General features: G+C 43.1%; 2 protein-coding genes across 10 annotated transcripts in view; both read left to right on the forward strand.

Annotated features, from left to right (window-relative positions):
• Nucleotides 1-477: 477 nt before the first annotated feature.
• fryb (furry homolog b) overlaps nt 478-20,211 on the forward strand; it is a 102,729-nt gene continuing 82,995 nt past the window's right edge. For all 9 annotated transcript variants that reach the window (XM_080434998.1, XM_080434990.1, XM_080434993.1 and 6 more), the window contains exons 1-10: nt 478-606; nt 3,220-3,413; nt 6,849-6,902; nt 7,799-7,938; nt 9,092-9,182; nt 9,725-9,804; nt 12,874-12,954; nt 15,566-15,734; nt 17,437-17,529; nt 19,891-19,989. In XM_080434998.1, the coding sequence (XP_080291124.1) occupies nt 549-606; nt 3,220-3,413; nt 6,849-6,902; nt 7,799-7,938; nt 9,092-9,182; nt 9,725-9,804; nt 12,874-12,954; nt 15,566-15,734; nt 17,437-17,529; nt 19,891-19,989 (1,059 nt within the window). In that variant the 5' untranslated portion in view covers nt 478-548. The remainder of the gene's footprint in view (nt 607-3,219; nt 3,414-6,848; nt 6,903-7,798; nt 7,939-9,091; nt 9,183-9,724; nt 9,805-12,873; nt 12,955-15,565; nt 15,735-17,436; nt 17,530-19,890; nt 19,990-20,211) is intronic.
• LOC308090060 (kelch domain-containing protein 3-like) lies at nt 10,477-11,661 on the forward strand (the record flags this gene model as incomplete). Its single annotated transcript, XM_080435091.1, has 1 exon — nt 10,477-11,661. The coding sequence occupies one exon, from the start codon at nt 10,477-10,479 to the stop codon at nt 11,659-11,661; it is 1,185 nt and encodes a 394-aa protein (XP_080291217.1).

The raw sequence follows: 20,211 nt of genomic DNA on the forward strand, positions 1-20,211 counted from the left end.
TTACTGCTGTCTGGATATTTACCTGTACCCTCCCACCCTCATGATGGTGCTAGTACCTCTTTTAAAATGTATCCCTCGATTTTTGTAACCCTTTTTTTTTTTCACCCAGTGCCAATTGCCTAAACTGTAATCCTGGGCACTTCTCTCCCTCTGCCAGCCTGGGGAGAACCCCCAAACTTCGCCCTGAATGGCGCTAGTACCTGCAGCTTTTAGCTTTAGATTAGGCTAGCATAGTACTTTGACGAGGTACTTTTGTCAGATACTTGAGGGCCACACTGTCGCGGTGGAGCAATGGAGACATTAGGCGGCTCATTTGATAAGGATGCGGTCTGATTTTTCACGGGTAGTGTAGTTTGTATCCCGTAGAATAGAAAAGGGCAATCCTGCCTTGTTCTCCATTCCACTGGTAGCACTTGTTTGTGTTGCCTCAGTCCTACTTCCCGTGTCTTTGTGTGTGTGTGTGTTTGTGTTTGTGTGTGTGTGTGTGTGTGTGTGTGTGTGTGTGTGTGTGTGTGTGTGTGTGTGTGTGTGTGTGTGTGGTGTGCACCATGGACGTGCCAAAAAGATGGAGCCGGGCCAGTGTCATCAGTTTCATCAAGTGCCTTGGTAAGTGTGCACGTCGTGCACCTGTGAGCGTGTGTGTGCTGTGCGCACGAGTGTGCATGCTCTCATACTTCTTCTTCCATCACAAGCACCACCACACGTTGTGAAAAATGGAGTCGAAAGAACCTAGAAGATGCTAGGTTCATTGTTTACCTGGTATCAGCTATTTTCAGAGCGCAACACCCGAGCGCAACCAAACATAAAATGACTTGTTTTCTACTAGATCTCTGCTCCACTAGTCACTCCCTAACACTCCCTAGTTTTTATTTGTCGACGAAATTGTCAATATATTTAGTCATATTTTTTGTCATCATAGCTTACTTTTTATTTAGTTTTTATTTAGTTTTTTGTCAGTGAAAAAAGGTAGTTGACAGACTTTTTCCGTCATAGTTTTAGTCGACGAAATCAACACTGGTTCCTAGGTATCAAATCATTTTGCTGGTGACCCACTGGAACGCCCTCGAAGGCCCCTGCCCCCTGGTAGTCCCCGGACTTCACGTTGAGAATCACAGAGTCAGAGTCTTTGCAGTGTCTGTAGTGTTGTGTCCTGTCATGCGTGACAGGACACAACACTACAATGACTGCAAGGAACCACTGATTATAGCAACATTAGGTTTTTTCAAAAACTGTGAGGATCTAGAAGACATTTGTAGACTCCCCCAGAAGCAGAGATTTTGAGTTACAAAATGTTCGCTTAAGAAAATATATATTCAAAGATTTGCAAAAATATTCATGATTTTTAAAAAAATATAGCAGATCTACAAGCGCGCTATGAGCTTGTATATATGCAATTTTTGAATAGCCAAAGTTAATTAAGAAGATTAAGATAATGGTTGAAGTGGTTCAAATCTAAAATGACAGATGCTTTCCCGGTCTTCATGGCTTAAGGAAGCTTCATTGTTTGTCCAGAATCTCTGTTACCTTTTATGTGATAAATACTCCTGCAATTTTGGTTACAGGGAATCAATCACTGTTTGCCTCTGATCTATGTGCAGACAGTTTGGTGAGAAATGGGACAATTATCAGGCTCTTTTGGAGAACTTCCAACTTGCTCTTCTGCCAAGTCAGGATCGGGTCCAATAAATCAGAGAATTATCTGTTTCCATTATAGGACAGATAGAATATAACTTTATACTTGAACATTTAACCATTTGAACCCCAGCATTCCGATTCTGGGGGGAACATTCGCAAAAAATAGCTGATGGCTAGATTTGGTGTAGATCGAAAAAGAACTTACCAACTACAGTGCAAGAATAGACCGTCTAAGTGGTTAAACTGAATAGTTTGCCTTAAGGGATCTCAGTCAACAGAAGGTCTCCCATGTAATACTACAAACATACGTGTGTGTGTGTGTGTGTGTGTGTGTGTGTGTGTGTGTGTGTGTGTGTGTGTGTGTGTGTGTGTGTGTGTGTGTGTGTGTGTGTGTGTGTGTGTGTGTGTGTGTGTGTGTGTGAGTGTGAAGTGCGTCAGCCCTATTCAGACAGAGTGTTTACACGTCGGTCTTCTCAGTGAAAGTCTCAGGGGCAGGACACAGAGGTCACCAAAGGTTAACTCACTCTCACAGGGAGAGCTGTTTGCACACATGTGTGTGTGCACGCATACACACGCACAGTAGCTGTGTGTGAGCATGCCACATGTCTGTGTGGTTGTGTGTGTGTGTGTGTGTGAGAGTTTTCTGTGTGGTCACTATCCTGCTTTTGGCATCCCCACAAGGGGGGGTGTGTGTGTGTGTGTGTGTGTGTGTGTGTGTGTGTGAGTGTGTGAGTGTGTGAGTGTGTGTGTGTGTGTGTGTGCGTGTGTGTGTGTGCGTGAAGTCCCCAGATTGCACCAGGAGCATTTTTTGCCTTTCATAACATGTGATCCGCCTCCAGGACTGAAGAGGTTGTGCTATTTTAAGAACGTGTGTCATGGTACAATATTTCAATGGGGCACATGACTGGAATGAGCCCCTCCTGTTCATCTGTCTGTCTGTTGTCTGTCTGTCTCTCTGCCACACTCTCCCAGATACCTGTCTGTCTCTCAGTCTGTCCTTCACTCTGCTCTGCAAAGCTCTATTACTGATGTCGTCAGAGACAACTAAATATCAGCTGTCAACTCAGGACCCAAAGAAGAGTGTGTGTGTGTGTGTGTGTGTGTGTGTGTGTGTGTGTGTGTGTGTGTGTGTGTGTGTGTGTGTGCACGTGCGCGTGAGTGTGCATGTGTGTGGCTTGTACTTCGCAGATAAAATCGGAATATTCCAGGTATTCCGATTTCTCATTGGCTGAAATCAAAGCTTTGAAGACTGTGTGTGTGTGTGTGTGTGTGTGTGTGTGTGTGTGTGTGCGTGTGTGCGTGCGTGCGTGCGTGCGTGCGTGCGTGTGACTTCTGGCCATCCTTGTCAATCCAGCTCTTTTTAGGTCCAGAGTACAAATTAGGCTAATCTGGGTCAGTTGTCTCTCTGTAGGTGTCTACGCTGAGCTAGCTCTGTCTCCAATGACATTAGTATCATTGGTAACACCTGTGAAGGAGGTAAGGAAGCGGACGAATTTCGAGTCAACAGTTCTCTCTGGAGAGACTTGTAAATTTGTGTACATTTTCGTCAATTCACGGTCTACTGTCCTGTCTCTGTCTCTGCAGCCTCTCCCGTGGGACTGAAGCCGCCCCTCCCTCCAGTCAGCGGGACCCCCGGAGAGAGGAAGGGCCCCGTCGCCATGGCGCCGGTCAACGTGGACCCCGAGAGCAAGCCGGGCGAGTTCGTCCTCAAGAGCCTGTTTGCCAACTTCACCTTGCTGTCCGAGCGCAAGATCCGCATCATCATGGCGGAGCCGCTGGTGAGTGTGTGCGTGTGTGCGTGCGTGTGTGTGTGTGTGTTCATGATGAAACCATACGTGCCAACATTGGACTGTGAAAAATCCAGGAGATTTTCTTTGGGCCCCCCCACACACACATAAACAACACTTTTACCACAGATAATAGCGTAAAAATTATAATAGTAATAACAATAATACATGCAATTTCTATTGAGCTTATTTAGATACCCAAATTCGCCTTACAAAACAAAATAAACAAAACAACAACTTCCTACGGAAAAAAAAGAACTTGAAAAGTGTAAAAAGCTAAGCAAAAATAAATTGTTACGATTAAAAGGTTTCCGGGTCCCCCAGAAACTTTTTAACACAGTATTATGTAATTTCCTGTATTCTGGTGCATTTTAACAGGGAGTATGCTTTGGATAAAGTTCAATTCAGGAGCCAAGAAGAGACAGGGTAAAACCTAGGGCTGCCACTGTCGATTATTCTCTTGTATCGATTACATTTTCGATTGAATTGAATATTGAAGAAGCGTGTTTTTGGTGAAACTGCTTTTTCTCACACAATTAATTTCACTCCATATCAAATCACACAGGCTTAAAGGGATAGTTCACCCCCAAAATGACTTTTTTTCTTTCGATTACTCACCCCATGGAGACTTGAATTCATAGTTATTTTTTAGTTTTTGTCGCATTCCTAAGCCAATAATTTGATGACGAGCAGTGGGTTCCGGTAGGAGATACAAAGGAGACTCTTTGTGTGTCCTACCGGAACCACTGCCTACCGGTCCGCTGGACATCAAATTATTGGCTTAGGAATGCGACAAAAACAAAAAAATATCCATGAATTTTTGGGGTGAACTGTCCCTTTAAAGCCTTAATACCATATCATATAACATCACTAGCCCTAAACTATGTTTAATTAGTTTGCTTGTCGTAAAACAACCAAACGAATAAAACTAACTGCGTGAGAGCTACAAGAATCATACTGTCTGGCATTTGGAGAGCATCAAAGGACACTTTAACAGGTAGGACGGCTGTTCCCAGTAAAAGGTTATTATATTTCAGCAGTCTGGCTATTTGGGTAGAAAACGTCTAGACGAATAAATGGCCAATCTGCTGTAATATGATAACCTTTATTGGGAACGACCTGTCCTTACCTGTAAGTGACCGTTGATGCCCTCGAAATGCATTAAAATGCATGATTAATACTGAAGTCTTCAAAGAGGTGTGTGTGTGTGTGTGTGTGTGTGTGTGTGTGTGTGTGTGTGTGTGTGTGTGTGTGTGTGTGTGTGTGTGTGTGTGTGTGTGTGTGTGTGTGTGTGTGTGTGTGTGTGTTTGTGCGCCCACGCGCCCATGTTAGTGTCTGTGTGGTGTGTGTGTGCGCGCGCGCGCGCGCGTGTGTGTACTTGTATTACTACTGTTGTGACCACAAGTATAGTAGAATTTGAGAAATAGACATTGTTCTCACAAGAGAAGTGTTTTTTTATGGTTTCAAAATATTGATTGAGTTATGATTACATTTAGGACATGATTCAGGTTGGGGTTCTTAGATATTTAGAGGTTAGGTTTAGGGATTACGGTTAGAGCAAGGGTTCCCAAACTTTTCAGGTCGCGACCCACCAAAATAATCATATTTGAACTGGGGACCCCCCATCCTGACAAGCACTTGGAATTGTAGAGGAGTCGAGGCATTACATTTAGTTTGACTCGGTTCCACAGATAAATATTGTGAAAATAGCCGAACTACAAGCTCACAACGCCTCACACTGCGACGCGTTGTAGCTTGTAGATCAGCTATTTTCACAATGTTTGCCTCTTTCTTAAAGGGATATTTCACTTTCAAAAAAACTTTTGGTCATTTTATCCTCTACTCAGGCCTTTGTGAACCCCCCAGACAGTTTTTAAGTTGCTTGATTCAGTATTTAGATATTTCATATTCATTTTAACAGACACGCCCCCTTCCTATACAAACCCATTGTAACTTCAAACTTCATTTTAACCATGTTAGATTCATCAAAAACACCCGTCCTTGGTTCTGGTGACTCACCCTGCCCTCCTAATGCGTGAGGGGGCCGTGTTTTTCCGACCATTTTTTTCATTTTTTTTTTTTTTTTTTTTTACTGTATTTAATTTTTTTCATTTTCCAAAGAAAATATTAAAAATAAATAAAAAAAGTAACAGAAAAAACACGGCCCCCTCGCGTATTAGGGGGGCTGTATGAGTCACCAGAACCAAGGACGGGTGTTTTTGATGAATCTAACATGGTTAAAATGAAGTTTGAAGTTACAATGGGTTTGTATAGGAAGGGGGCGTGTCTGATTAAATGAATATCAAATATCTATATACTGAATCGAGCAACTTAAAAACTGTCTGGGGGGTTCACAACGGCCTGAGTAGAAGATAAAATGACCAAAAGTTTTTTTGAAAGTGAAATATCCCTTTAAGTGATAATTGACAATTTGGCCAATTTGGTATTAAAAGGGTCTTAAAAGTCACATCTAAAAATGTTTTCTAAATCCTAACAGTATGTTGCTATATCAGTGGTGCTCCATTTTTTCCATGTCAAGGACCCCCAAAATTATATATATTTGGCCGCGTACCCCCATCTAAAAATATGTTGTTCCAGGGACCCCAGATTGGAGTAATTAAAAAAAAAAAACATATATAAATATTTTTTTCAAAGATTTGCACACAAAAAATAGCAGATCTACAAGCTCATAGTGCGGCACTCGGTGCCGCGCTATGAGCTTGTAGATCTGCTATTTTTGAATAGCCAAAGAAATCGTAAAATGACACAGATGTTCCTGGTCTTAATGGGTCAGCATAACCTTGTAGGAGTCAGGATATGAGGAGCTAGGACTGAGAGCTGGATGAGGGGCTGAGACTCGGCCGGTGAGGGAGTATATATCGACTGCAGACATCCAAACCTCCATTGAAGCATTATATCAGAGGAAAGCTGCTGATAGCTTCAATATCCATTAAGCCCTGAAAAACATCCCTGACAGCAGAGGGTTCATTTCAGTTCAGTCACACTGTGTTTATTATACTTGGTGTGTGTGTGTGTGTGTGTGTGTGTGTGTGTGTGTGTGTGTGTGTGTGTGTGTGTGTGTGTGTGTGTGTGTGTGTGTGTGTGTGTGTGTGTGTGTGTGTGTGTGTGTGTGTGTGTGTGTGTGTGTGTGTGTGTGTGTGTGTGTGTGTGTGTGTGTGTGTGTGTGTGTGTGTGTGTGTGCGCGCGTGCGCGCGCACTCGATGCGTTGCCTTGATGGTGTTTGTTATTAAGCCGTTAACATCTTCCTGGTGTCGATTAGATTTTTGTATGTATGCTATCTTTATTTTGATGGTATATTTAGCAGCCTAGGTGCCCGGACCGCTACGCCAGCCGCCTGGGCCCTTCCTGGTGTTTCTGAGCGTGAATTGAACGTTTTCTTTCTTCCCCTCTCTCACCTGACAACAGGAGAAACTTCTGAATAAATCTCTACAGAGAGGAGAGGACACGCAGTTTGACCAGGTATGCACACATTCTAATGTCTTTATTTGAGTCCACATCTTCTTACAATAAATGCACGGAATATCTGTACGTATGTACGTACGTCAGAGATATCCGTATATGGGCACAAAAGTGACACACACACACACAGACAGATGGTTACAACTGGTACTCAACTGGCATAACGGGTACTGCAAAATAGGGTGGGGCATGCGTTCCCTATTTGCAACGTTCCCAACTCGCATCATTCCCGAGTAGGCCAGTGCCCGACGGGCACCCGCCTAGTTCATAAAATACAGTACAAGGGCCCAAATATGTTTCAGTTGCTTCTGATGTCCTATATATACATTCGAAATAACATCGAAATAACACGTGACTCAGTGCATGAATCCAAGCAAGTCCAGAATGTACGGAATGTAAACAACCCACATGAACGTATTCACAGTCAACATACAGTAGGTCATATACACTAACGTCTGCCATATTACCAACACCGGAAAACAGATGATGGGTACAGGAAGCACCTTCTCCAAACTTCCTAAACTTCCTCCAAATAGATGGGCTGCCTATTGAGCAGTATTTTGAAAACTTTGCCTTACACTTGAACAACACACATGCACGCACGCACGCATGCACGCACACACGCGCGTGCATGTTTGGTTACCCTCTAAGTTCACACAACAGAGAAATCAAATAAAATCTAGGGCATTTACGAAAACGCAAAATGTTTTTGTCCGACAACAACAATAGACTATTTTCGCTACATTTACTGTCATACAATGAAGTAGGCCCTATCATTTACAAACAAAACAAAACAAAAACAAAAAACTTTGAAATACAGTATGGAGATTACAAGGTTTCTGTCTGACGTCAACGATTTGTAATTGTGACTTATGATGAGTTGTCCTCTCTTTTAGTTGATCAGCACCATGAGCTCCTTGGCGGAGTACTGCCTCCCTTCCATCCTGAGGACGCTGTTCGACTGGTACAAGAGACAGAACGGCCTGGAGGACGAGTCCCACGAGTACAGACCCAGAGCCAACACCAAGTCCAAGAGGTGACACACACCAAGCACTGTTAAAACACATTAAGACCGAGAACGCATCTGTGTTATTTTAAGATTTCTTTGGCTATTCAGAAAATAGCAGATATACAAGCTCATAGCGTGGCACCGAGTGCCGTGCGTGAACTTGCATTTTTTTTTTTTTACGCGCAACATTTGTGCAAATCGTATTTTTTTCGAATATTTTTTACTTCGCTTCTGGGGGTCCCTAGAACAACATATTTTGAGATGGGGGGTCCGCGGCCAAATACATATCATTTGGGGGATCCTTGACGTGAAAAATTTGGGAGCAGCACTGATAAAGCAACCGAACGACAAAAATGATATGTATTCGGCCGCGGACCCCCATCAAAATATGCTGTTCCAGGGACCCCCCAGAAGAAAAGATTTGGGTAAAAAAAAAAAAAAAAAACTATATGTATTCAAAGATTTGCACACATTTTCAAGATTTTTCAAAAATAGCAGATATACAAGCTCCTAGCGCGGCACTCAGTGCCGCACTATGAGCTTGTATATCTGCTATTTTTAAATGGCCAAAGTATAAAATATGACTAAAATCTAAAATGACACACAGATGCGTTCCCGGTTTGAATGAGTTAAAGAGAATACAACATACCACATCTAGCATGAGATCACCGCCTAAATGCGGCGCAACGTCACATCTTTATTTATACACACTGAACCCGGCATACAGAACAGATATAACAGAGGTATAAGAGAACAGATGTACTGTAATAGAGCGGTGGTTCTCGACCTTTTCAGGCTGTGACCCCCCCCAAAATAATCATATTTGAACTGGGGACCCCCCCGCCCTGACAAGCACTTGGAATTGTAGGAGTTGATGCATTACCTTTAGTTTGACTTGGTTCCACAGATACATATTGTGAAAATAGCAGATCTACAAGCTCAACGCGAGGCACTGTGAGCTTTATTTTCACGATTCTTATATTATTTGACAATTCGGCCAATGTTTGACCAGTTTTGATAGTATAGTTTGTTGATTCATTTTGATACAGTAATGGTCTTTATCTTTTTCCTTTTTTTACATGACGATTAATTGGTCTGTCTGTCTGTCTGTCTGTCTGTCTGTCTGTCTGTCTGTCTGTCTGTCTGTCTGTCTGTCTGTCTGTCTGTCTGTCTGTCTCAGTGATGAGCAACAGAAGGACTATTTGTTGGAGCGGAGGGATCTGGCCATAGACTTCATCTTCTCTCTTGTCCTCATCGAAGTCCTAAAGCAGGTACACTTCAGTCATACAATAATATCATCATATAATAATGATACATTAATATTCTATCTCAAAATGACATGATACGTTTTCTTAAAGGATGAGGCCAGCATAATTGTTTGTTTAATTTTTCTCATCGTTTACATACTAGCCCGAGACTGAAAAATACATTTCACTTACAAGTAACACACTGTGTTTCTGTTACCACCACGCTCTGACTCTCCTCATAAAACATACTAAAGTTAAACAATGGCGAGCAAAGGGTTGCACTCAATATTGATTGATTGATTGATTGATTGAATACTTTATTAGTCAGAAATGTGAACAGCACAAGGTACAGAGACATTTAGGCTAAAAGGATAACACAAAAAAAGTCCTGGGGACTTGCTTCCATTGTGGTCCTATAAACAAACGTTTGTAACTAGAGGGATATGGAGTAAATACACAGACAACATGCTTTAGAGTAAGAATATCTAAATTGTGGTCAAAAAGGAAAGCCTGTACATAATAGAGCATGAAATTAAATCACCCTGCTGTATCTCTGTCCCTCTCAGATCCCCCTGCATCCTCTGTTAGATGGACTGATCCAGGAAGTGATCAACCTGGCCTTCAAACACTTCAAGTACAAGGAAGGGTAAGCAGACCATCACATCAAACATAATAACAACACAAATGTCAACAATTCCAGTTGTCCAAAACTCCGGATATGAATATAGTATGTCTTGTCAAAAATGCAGGGGGAAAAAAGGAAAGCAAAATACGGCCAGTATTTCCCCAAATACAGTACGCTAACCACGAAGTGAATGGAAGAGGAAATCTTGGGATCACGTGATCTCCTGGATCTGTCTGTCTGAGCATGAAATAGTCACTCATGTGTTAGTGAACAGCGCCATCTAGTGGAAACACACTAGTCAATGTCGTCAAAGTCGTCCATGGCAGTCTGGGCTTTTGGAAAAAAGTTGTCAAAGTCGTCCTTGGCAATGAATGAGTTAATAGCCAACATATAAATATGGATAAAATGGTTAAAATGATTGTGATGCTCTACTAACACATTTTACTGGGGACCCCAAGGAACATCCCCAAGGATCCCTCTTTGAGAGCCGCTGCGCTAACAGACAGCTCAACTTGATCTAAACCGCCACCTCACTGCGGCTTCCCTGAATGGCCAACCAAAACCATCTGCTTCAGGGATTGGCCAAAGCATTGTGCAACGTTTGTGCCGCTTGTACAAATAGACAAGTGGTAGCGCACTTTTTACAGAGGGCGACTTGTCGACTCCTCTCGACAATGTCTGACCTGCACAGAAATGCTGCACTGGACGGTGCACCTGAAAGGTGGACCAAAGAGAACGCGTCATGCTGCTGTGGCAGTGGGACATAAGGTGTACTCCTTTGGAGGGGTCTGTGACGGAGAGGAGACCCAAGAAACGGATCAGATGGATGTGCTTGTCTTCAACACAGTGTCTCTGCGCTGGAGGAAGTTGCCTCCGGTGGCGACCGAAGGAGGAGAACGTCCCCTCGACGTTCCCTCCATGCGTGGCGGGCACACGGCCGTGCTGATAGAAGACATCATCTACATCTGGGCAGGGTTCAAGTACTTCGCGATGGACTTCTGCAACGTGCTTTATGCATTTAATGTCAACACCCACGCGTGGTTCACACCCAAGGTTTGTGGGACTGTTCCGGGGCCGAGGAGCGCCCACTCGGCCTGTGTCCTGGGGAAGGTCATGTATGTCTCTGGAGGATTCAACTTGCGGACTAACATCAGCAAGTCAGACATCTACAAGTTGGACACTACCGCAATGGTCTGGTCTTTAATTTACACCGGAGGCACTCTGGCACGTGCTTCGTCGTGTCACACTGCCACCATCATCGGCACAAAGATGTTTGTTTTTGGGGGACGATGGCACCAGGACAAGATCGACGACATCAGAGTGTTTGACACAGAGACCGCCTGCTGGCTGAGCACGCCTCCTGCGCGGCTTCTTCCAGAAGGACGCTGGTGGCATTCAGCCTTTACCTACGATAGAGAGCTGTACATATTTGGTGGTGAAAACTGGGACCTGGCCTTCAACGATCTGTGGAAATTCAGTCCAGAGACCTTCCACTGGACCAAGGTTGAGCCCAGGGGGAAAGACCCACCGCGTTGGATGTCTAGGATGTGCTGTTGCTTGGCGGGAGATCGTATCATCCTCTTTGGAGGATACACACCCGACGATTTATACATCTTAGACTTAAGTCCTAGTCTGAAGACGTTATGCAAGCTAGCAGTTATTCAGTGCAGTCTGGAGGAGTCGGGAGACTCGGGACTACCACACGACATTAAGTGGGAGCTGGAAGCCATGACTACCGGCAGCAACAGGAAAAATAACATGAAGAAAAGAAAAGAAAAGAAAAGCGTGTCCACAGTGAGTCCACAAAAAAAAAGAAAAACGGATGACAACGGCAAAGAACACGTTTCAGGCAATGGAACAGAAGAAAGGGAAGGATGAGGAGATTGCCGCCCTTAAAGAAGTCTCCCTTCATTCAGATGGGAAAGAAAGCAGAGAACAGTGATTCGCACCAGAAAAAGCCTCATACAGAAGAGAGAACTCTACTGTGACCTGCTGAACTGTACCAGGACAGACTAGTCTGGCTTCAGCCTCTCAACCGCTAGCCACGGCCATTAAAAAACATATTCTGGCGATTCAGGGGTCTGGTGACGCTGTGGAAGGCGGGGTTTTTCTCGGTAAAGAATTTAACCGGCCCGATGGGGATGATCCAGTATGAGCCAATCGCCAAAGAGTCCCACTTTGGCCACGCCCCCATCTCAGAAAACTACTGCACTGAGAGGGCTTTCAGACTGAATAATGGAGTGAAACCAAATGAAAATTCAGGCTGAGTGTCAGGCTAAGGACAGACATGATCAGTGATCCCCACAACACCCAGTTGATCTCCTTCAGGAATGAATGTAGAATTACGAGAGATGCTTTGGGCAAAGTTACAGACTTCTATGGAAGAGGACTTCATTAAACGGATATTTGTTGAGAAGAATTGGAGTGAGACAGGAAAAAGACTCCAAAGGTTTTTGGAGACCCTTGTGGGTTTTTTTTTTGTCATGTTTGAGGCAATAATAATGTGAGATCGGTTAGTTGCCAGTTGCTTTCTAAAGGTTTTTGAGTGTGTGTCCGTGCAAATACAATTCACGAGCTCTCGCTCCTGTCCCTCAATGACAAGTCGTCAGAGTTGCATTGTGGTTGATAATACATCAATTCCACTAGTAGTAGGTACACACAGTCACAAACATTGAGCTTCATGCGGACACGCCCAGACGGACGTCTGCTCAAGTATGCTGTTGCATCATTTCAGTCTGCGTGGACCCCAGCAGAGTTCAGTCCTTGTATGCTACGTCTAGATCTTCATCCCTGCCCTTTATCCCATGGCTTTTCATACACGTTGCAAACAACCCCAAAACATTGTCATCACAGACATCCCAGACAGACAGACAGAAAGATGGAGGGAGATAGGATGTGATGTCAACCTGGTGGACATTTGCACTCTACTGAGCGCACCTTAATTCCACTTCAAGAGATCTTGAGACAGCTTTCTGGAATTCACCCGTGAACGTGAATAATCCACCCCTGAACCTGAAAACACCCCTGAATGTGACCTGTTGACTGTGTCTTCAGTTAATGTCATGTGTTTGTGATGTTTCTCTCATGCAGGTATCTGGGACCCAACACAGGAAACATGCACATTGTGGCTGATCTGTACGCTGAAGTTGTGGGGGTCGTAGCTCAGTCCAGGTAGGTGTCCACCGTGCGTGCGTGCGTGCGTGTGTGTGCCATGCAAAATTGGGGGAAATTGTTTATAATAATACAATTTTAAATAACATTTTATTTTAAGATCCTTTTTGCGGTAAAATTAGTTAAAAAGGTATGTTTTAGTCCATTTCTAGAAGCTGTGGGGCTCTCAAATGGTCGGGGAAAATTTTGCGATATACTCTAGTCTACATGTTTTTTTTTAATCAGCTTTTTAACTCATGGTGGTACTACTGTAAGAAGTTTAGCTAAACAGATGCAAGGAATGTTGCTAAACTGCTACCCCAGTTAGTTTGTTTAGTTAGTGTAGTGTTTGACAGCCAGGTACACAAACATCTCTTAGGCTGTCCACCAAGGCGGGTTCACCAAGGCGGGTTTCTTTCCTGATGTTTTGAATTGTTTTCTAATAGGAGCGCCGCATATTTTTTCATTTCCGTCTGCAAGCATAATAATAAGAAAATGAAATTGTGTTTTTCCTAAAAAGACAGTGAAAGAATGAATAGTTGAAAAATATTTTCAACTTGCATTTGGATGAGAATTTTAGAAGAGCAAAAAGAAATTTGTTGGACAATCACGTCCTTACTCTGACCTTTCACAATAAGAGCATCTGCTAAATGTCACAGCTCCATAGGACGGTACAGGGCGTCACATTGACGCAAGTCTGATTTGTACTCAGTTGCACCACGCCAGTGTCAAGTGCCAAAAATAGCCGATCTACAAGCTCACTCAACGTCTCATTGCGACACTGCCCTTGCAGCTATAAGTATAGAGTACCTGTTAGTGTTGCTATCTGCACGGCGAGATCAGTCACATTGTTTATACCTTAAACACACAAACACTTTGCATTACACAGAGAGTTATTCACTGTCTCTCATAGTTCTGCACTGCCAAACGCTTGTCTGTCACGCACGTGCGCACACACACACACACACACACACACACACACACACACACACACACACACACACACACACACATTCCCTCCACATCACCTTTCCAGATGCTGTTCTAAATATAGGACTGAGGAGTGCTGTCTGCAAATCATATTTGAACTATGGGCACGTACAGTACACACCAGCGCACTCTTGCCTGCACCTCTACCTTAACCTTTATAGCAGCAAATAAACCTAACCAGACACTATTTTGTAAAAGTAGTACAATAATTACACTGGCTATAATACAACCTTGAATGTGTTGTATGTGTGTCTGGGGGTACAGTAGCTCAGTCAGTAGACCACTCACCTTTGGACCACAAGGTTCTGGGTTCAAAGCCCAGGCACTAGACTAGAGTAACTTACGTCATTCATTAACTCATTGAGTGTAGGCCTGTCCCGACTAAGGATTTCTATAGTCGAATCTGATTGGCCAAATATTGCCTATAGTCGACAATTATTTATTTTTTGGGCATGATTCGACTGAGATTGGCAGTCGAATCGGTCTGATTCGACTGCCAATCTCGTCGAATCATGCAAAAAATATATGTTATGCAATAGACGGAACATTCCATTTGGAATGTGGGCTGTAGGGGTGCTTAATGTCTAATTTAACATATACTTGCCTTGTTTCGCCCAATAAATCATGATGTATATCCTATCTCTCAGTCGAATAATGAAAAAAAAGATTTTTTATAATTCGACTAAGAGATTGGCAGTCGACTCAGACTCCCCTCGACTGATTGGTCGACTAATCAAGGTCAGGCCTAATTGAGTGCCAGAATTAGTTAACTAATTAACTCTTTGACTGCCAGAGTATTTTCATAAAGTACTCCCCATTGCCAGCAATTTTCGAGTTTTTTTTATTTTTATATTTTGAAAATTTTCATGAAAATAATTGATCAGACTGTTTTATAAAGACGCAGCACAAATCCGCCACTAGAGAGCAGCACATGACAGCCTGATCAGCTCCTGGGGTCACTGTTAACCTTCTTGAGCGATTAGACAGGGAAAAACATGAAAACGGAAGTGACGTCGTCCCAGATTGTTTTGATCGCCAAAATTACGATGTGATACACGACGGCGATGACTGATCGTCACCCAGACCATAGATTATAGAAGAGAATCTGTCCGTTTGTCTGTCATACCGTGTGAAAAACCGTTTGTTTACCTATTCTTGACGAAAATGACTGGGGGAAAATAATCAAAAACCGGAAACGGAACCCAGGACATGAAACCGGATGCAGATATGGGTGAAGTAAGTGGAACTCGAGAATAACATTGGATTTTAAGCAGCATAGCGCGATCAGAGATTAAACAATGAACGCAAATCCAACGCGTCAAACGCGTGAATGGCGTGGGTGGATTAAGTAGTAATTGACGCGTTTTCGAGTCAATGGCGTTTATAGAGTTAAGACAGCCAGTACCAGCGTTTTTGAGCTTTTTTACTAACCTTTCAAGAGCCACCGAATATTTCGCTCGAGGACGATCGACACACCAAGTGTTGTAAAAGCCGGAGGAGTGTCTCTGGGGGGGGGGGGGGAAGGGGGCTCCTTTCATAATATTTCACAAATGGCACATAAGGACTTGGTCTTACAAACATTTTGAGTGTTGAGATCTTATTTTTGCTTGAATCCATGTCCATCATATTATGTGACGTTCAGGTTCCCCGCGGTGAGGAAGAAGTTCATCTCAGAGCTGAAGGAGTTGAGGCAGAAGGAGCAGAGTCCCTACGTGGTCCAGTCCACCATCAGCCTCATCATGGGGGTCAAGTTCTTCCGCATCAAGATGTACCCCGTGGAGGACTTTGAGGCCTCCTTCCAGTTCATGCAGGTACTGACTGTTACCGTTTAAACCTATTCAATCCGGGAACGCATCTGTGTCATCTTTTAGATGTCTTTTGGCAATTCAAAAATAGCAGATATACAACCTCATGCCTATGAGCTTGTAGATCTGCTATTCTTTTTAAAGAAAATTGTGTGCGAATCTTTGAATATATGTGTATATATATATATATATATATATATATATATATATATATATATATATATATATATTCAATATATCCCGGATTGAATGGGTTAACATGATTGATCGATCGATCGATCGACTGACTGACTGACTGACTGACTGACTGACTGACTGACTGACTGACTGACTGACTGACTGCTGACTATGAGATTCAATTCAAAGAGGCCTCACAGGTAGTTTGTGGTACTATCTGTGTAGGCCCTATAAAGAGAAGGTGCATTCGCCATCTGTTTTGAATAAGAGGTGTCATGTTTTGCAATTAATTAAACTTACATAAACTATTTATGTTATTAAGGCTTTGTGAGTTCCATTCAAAATAAAGTTTGACCATGACAGAGGCGCGCCGACTCAGCAGACCTTGAGGCCGAGGAGTCGCGCCCGAGCGCCTCCAGGCGCGAGTGCCCGCGGCGACCGGCCGATGGTCTGCTAGTCGACTCAGCGCCGTCCGAGTTATGTACCGATAAGCACAGAATCGTAAATAATATTGGTGGGGACTGCGTTTGCCCCACTGACTGTGTAATTAAACTTACATAGACTATTTCTGTTTTAAAGGTTTGTGATTTCTGTTTGACTGTGCAGGGCAGAGGCGTCAATTCTCTGAGTCATGGTAACCGCAGACCCTCGGATTTAAAATTATTTCCACTCTTTCTTAATTCCAGTTAAAGATGTGTTTACATTATATTTTATAACTAAGGGATAGGTGCTAAAAGGTTACAAGCTTGGAATCCAGTTAGCATATCTACAGTTCTGCTGTTCACACCTCCATTTTGGAAGACAATGAGCTCCCTGTTGATGGCCCAATTGCTGATGGCTCTTGGTATCAATGTGTCTTCATTAATATTCTCACTAACTCAACAATGAGATCTCCCACTCAACTATGTGGTTTGATGTAGGTGATCAACTCCATTGTTTAGTTTAGTGAGAATTTGTGAAGGGTTTCAGTTCTGTTGGGCAGTTTAAAAGTTTAAACCACCTGGATATTTTGTGCTAAGTCTTGTGATCCATTCTTTTTCATGGAATCTTCTCTGTCCAATTGTCCAGCGGTCATTGTATTCCAAGCCACATACCTTTATAGCCTCAATTCCATGTGTCATAAAGTGTTGAACAATTAACAAATGGGTATCCTTTTCATTATTAATGGTATATTTATGTTGGCTTATTCTAATTGCTATGGAGTTGCTCGTCTCTCCTACATATTGTAATCCACATACTTGGCAAGTAATCAGATAAACACTGACTGACTGACTGACTGACTGACTGACTGACTGACTGACTGACTGACTGACTCATTCATTCATATTCATTGGTTCCTTGTGCTAAAACCAAAACACGGTGGAGTTTGGGAATTGTTGATGAATTTATGGATGATGCTTAACATTTCTTTCTCTCCTCCTTTCATCCCTTTACTCCGACACTTTTACCCCTCTTCTTAAATGTGTGTCTGTCTTCCTCCCTCCCTCCCCTCTCTCTCTCTCTCTCTCTCTCTCTCTCTCTCTCTCTCCAGGAGTGTGCCCAGTACTTCCTGGAAGTTAAAGACAAAGACATTAAGCACTCTTTAGCCGGACTCTTCGTGGAGATATTGGTTCCTGTAGCAGCGGTAAGTGTAATCAGTCTGGCATCATCATCTGGATGTGAGTGTCGCTCACCATGACAATGAAGGATGATATGAGCCCTATGGAATGTATGAAATGCATGTGCTAATACATATATTTTTTAAATATTGTTTTGATGCGCATATTAACCTTAGGAAGTATAAAGTTGTTTTTTTATTAAGACATGCTAATAACATTCCATAGGGCAGAACTTGCGACAGGCGTTGTCCCGCTTGAGTAAAATTATACTATCTATAAAATAAATAAAAATTGTAGGGTGTTTTAGATTTAAAATGTTTGTTATAGAGGGCAATTGTATTGTATTGAGGCAAATTTGGCTTATTAGCCAGGGATCCTTTTAAAAGATTTCCATTTGCTCGCACACTCCGATGGATGACAAGGAGTTCCAAAACAAGGAGTGAAAATCTGCTTCTATCAGAGGCCATATTAAATTAAATGAATCAAACTTGTTGAGAAATCAAAGTCTTGGCGAGCTCAACTCACGGAACTAAGATCAATGCCAAGCCTCAGATTCTAGACATTTATGATCATCAAAGGAACATCCGTACTCACAAGATCGGTTTTAAGGCTTCAATGTACCGCAGCAGAAGTGTCATAAATAACGAAGGCGTTCCGACGTTTATGGCCTTCGTCAGCGTTTGAGTAATCACTCAAGACAGATTCTGTCAGCACCACTGCCCTAAACATGTAATGTTGTTGTCAGTAGGAATAAACACAAAAACACCCGGGAGGAAGTGGACTAAGAAAGGGGAGGAGCCAACCTAAGTGGTGCCCCCAGAGGCAAAAACAAAGGGGAAAAAATATGTTTTACCGAATGGGTTCCCAGATTGGCGTTTGAGAAACAAACTTGTTGAACCCGTCAAATATCATCTTTGTACTTCCTGTCCTGTTGACATTTCAATTGACAACTCAACAGACCAATGAGAGCGTGCCGGATGGGGGGGGGGGGGGGGGGGGGGGGGGCTATTCAACACAGGAATCACTGACCCCGTTTCCCGGCTTACTAATAATATACTGTACAAGAAGGAAGCAAGTGTGGGAATGAGGTTATAGTGAAGCCTAGATATCTATAGCGTCACATGTTCCACAATGAACTTGAGCTTTATTAACTCAACTCTCTTGTGTGATGAAAACGTGATGAAAATGCTCATTCAAGCAAAACACACCCAGCTGCACATGTGTGGCCCGCTCCCAGCTTTCTGCTTACTCAGTAATCATTCATTTATTTTTAGCATGTCAAAATTCTAGCTGCGTATGGACTGGTGCACTATGGAATCCTGAGAGCTAATTTAACCCTGAGAGCATACAAAATGTACGCTTCGTATGCTCTCAGAGATAAATTAACACTCTGGATTTTGCTGTACGGTTCTGAGCATAATAAAACTGCAGCTCATTAACCACATGTTGTTTGGTGTATTTGTACACATATTCTCTCACATTCTATCACTCTCTGACAGAGTGATGCATGCTGGGAGAGGCACAACCGGATAGCCAATTGGTTATGGTCTATACTACATGGGCTCTAATGCGTGATCAGCGATTCCCCGGTTTGATTCCTGGCCAACAAGCCTGTTTGCTGCATGTCACTTCCCTGTCCTCTCTCCATGAGTCACAGTTATTACAAAATTGCCTAATCACAATTATTTGAGATAATCACAATTACAATCTAATTTTGCATAATCTAAACTCAGCAACACGTTGCATCATGACACGTTGTGTGCTTGTAGATCTGCTATTTCCACTTTTAATGTTTGCCAGACCCAAGGGGTCGGGCTTACATGAGGCTTTGTACCTGTGTCGTCCATACATGGGCATGGTCACTTTGTCCTCCGGCCCCAGCCAAAAAAAAATCTGTCCCCCAAAACAGTCTGTCCATACATGGGCATACATGTATGCCCATGTATGGGCATACATGTATGCCCATACAAGGCCCAATCTCGATGTATGGAATTATTATTACGAGGTCATCTCAATACTTCTTAACTTCTTCTTGGCAGGGTAAGGAACGTTGATTGTGAAGGTAATCACTGGGTTCCTCATGACTGTTTACTATATGCTTGATATCGTCGATATCGTGATATATGATAATTAATCTTACTTCTAGCTAGCTTCTGAGAATTTCTGGCATTCCGAATCTGTCTCTGTTCAGGCCAGTATTTATCTAGAGATGTGACCTCATGCTGTGTCACTCTGGCATTGTGTCCAAATTAGGTGATCTCATGCAGGCCGTCGTATCCTTGGTAACAATGATGCTGCTGTTTGTCCTGCAGACTGTGATCAATAACATGATGCTGTGTGTCCTCCAGACTCTGATGAATAACATGATGCTACTGTTTGTCCCGCAGACGGTGAAGAACGAGGTAAACGTACCGTGTCTGAGGACCTTTGTGGACACTCTGTATGACAACACCCTGGACCTGTCCTCCAGGAAGAAACATTCACTGGTCAGTCTCCTCTCCTCTCCTCTCCTCTCCTCTCCTCTCCTCTCCTCTCCTCTCCTCTCCTCTCCTCTCCTCTCCTCTCCTCTCCTCTCCTCTCCTCTCCTCTCCTCTCCTCTCCACTCCTCTCCTCTCCTCTCCTCTCCACTCCTCTCCTCTCCTCTCCTCTATAAATGTCTTCATTTCCTCTCCATTAACAGACTCTGGTGAAAGCTGTTACTGTAACAA

Source organism: Gymnoscopelus braueri, assembly GCF_963280865.1.
Source record: "Gymnoscopelus braueri genome assembly, chromosome: 8".
Taxonomy (NCBI): domain Eukaryota; kingdom Metazoa; phylum Chordata; class Actinopteri; order Myctophiformes; family Myctophidae; genus Gymnoscopelus; species Gymnoscopelus braueri.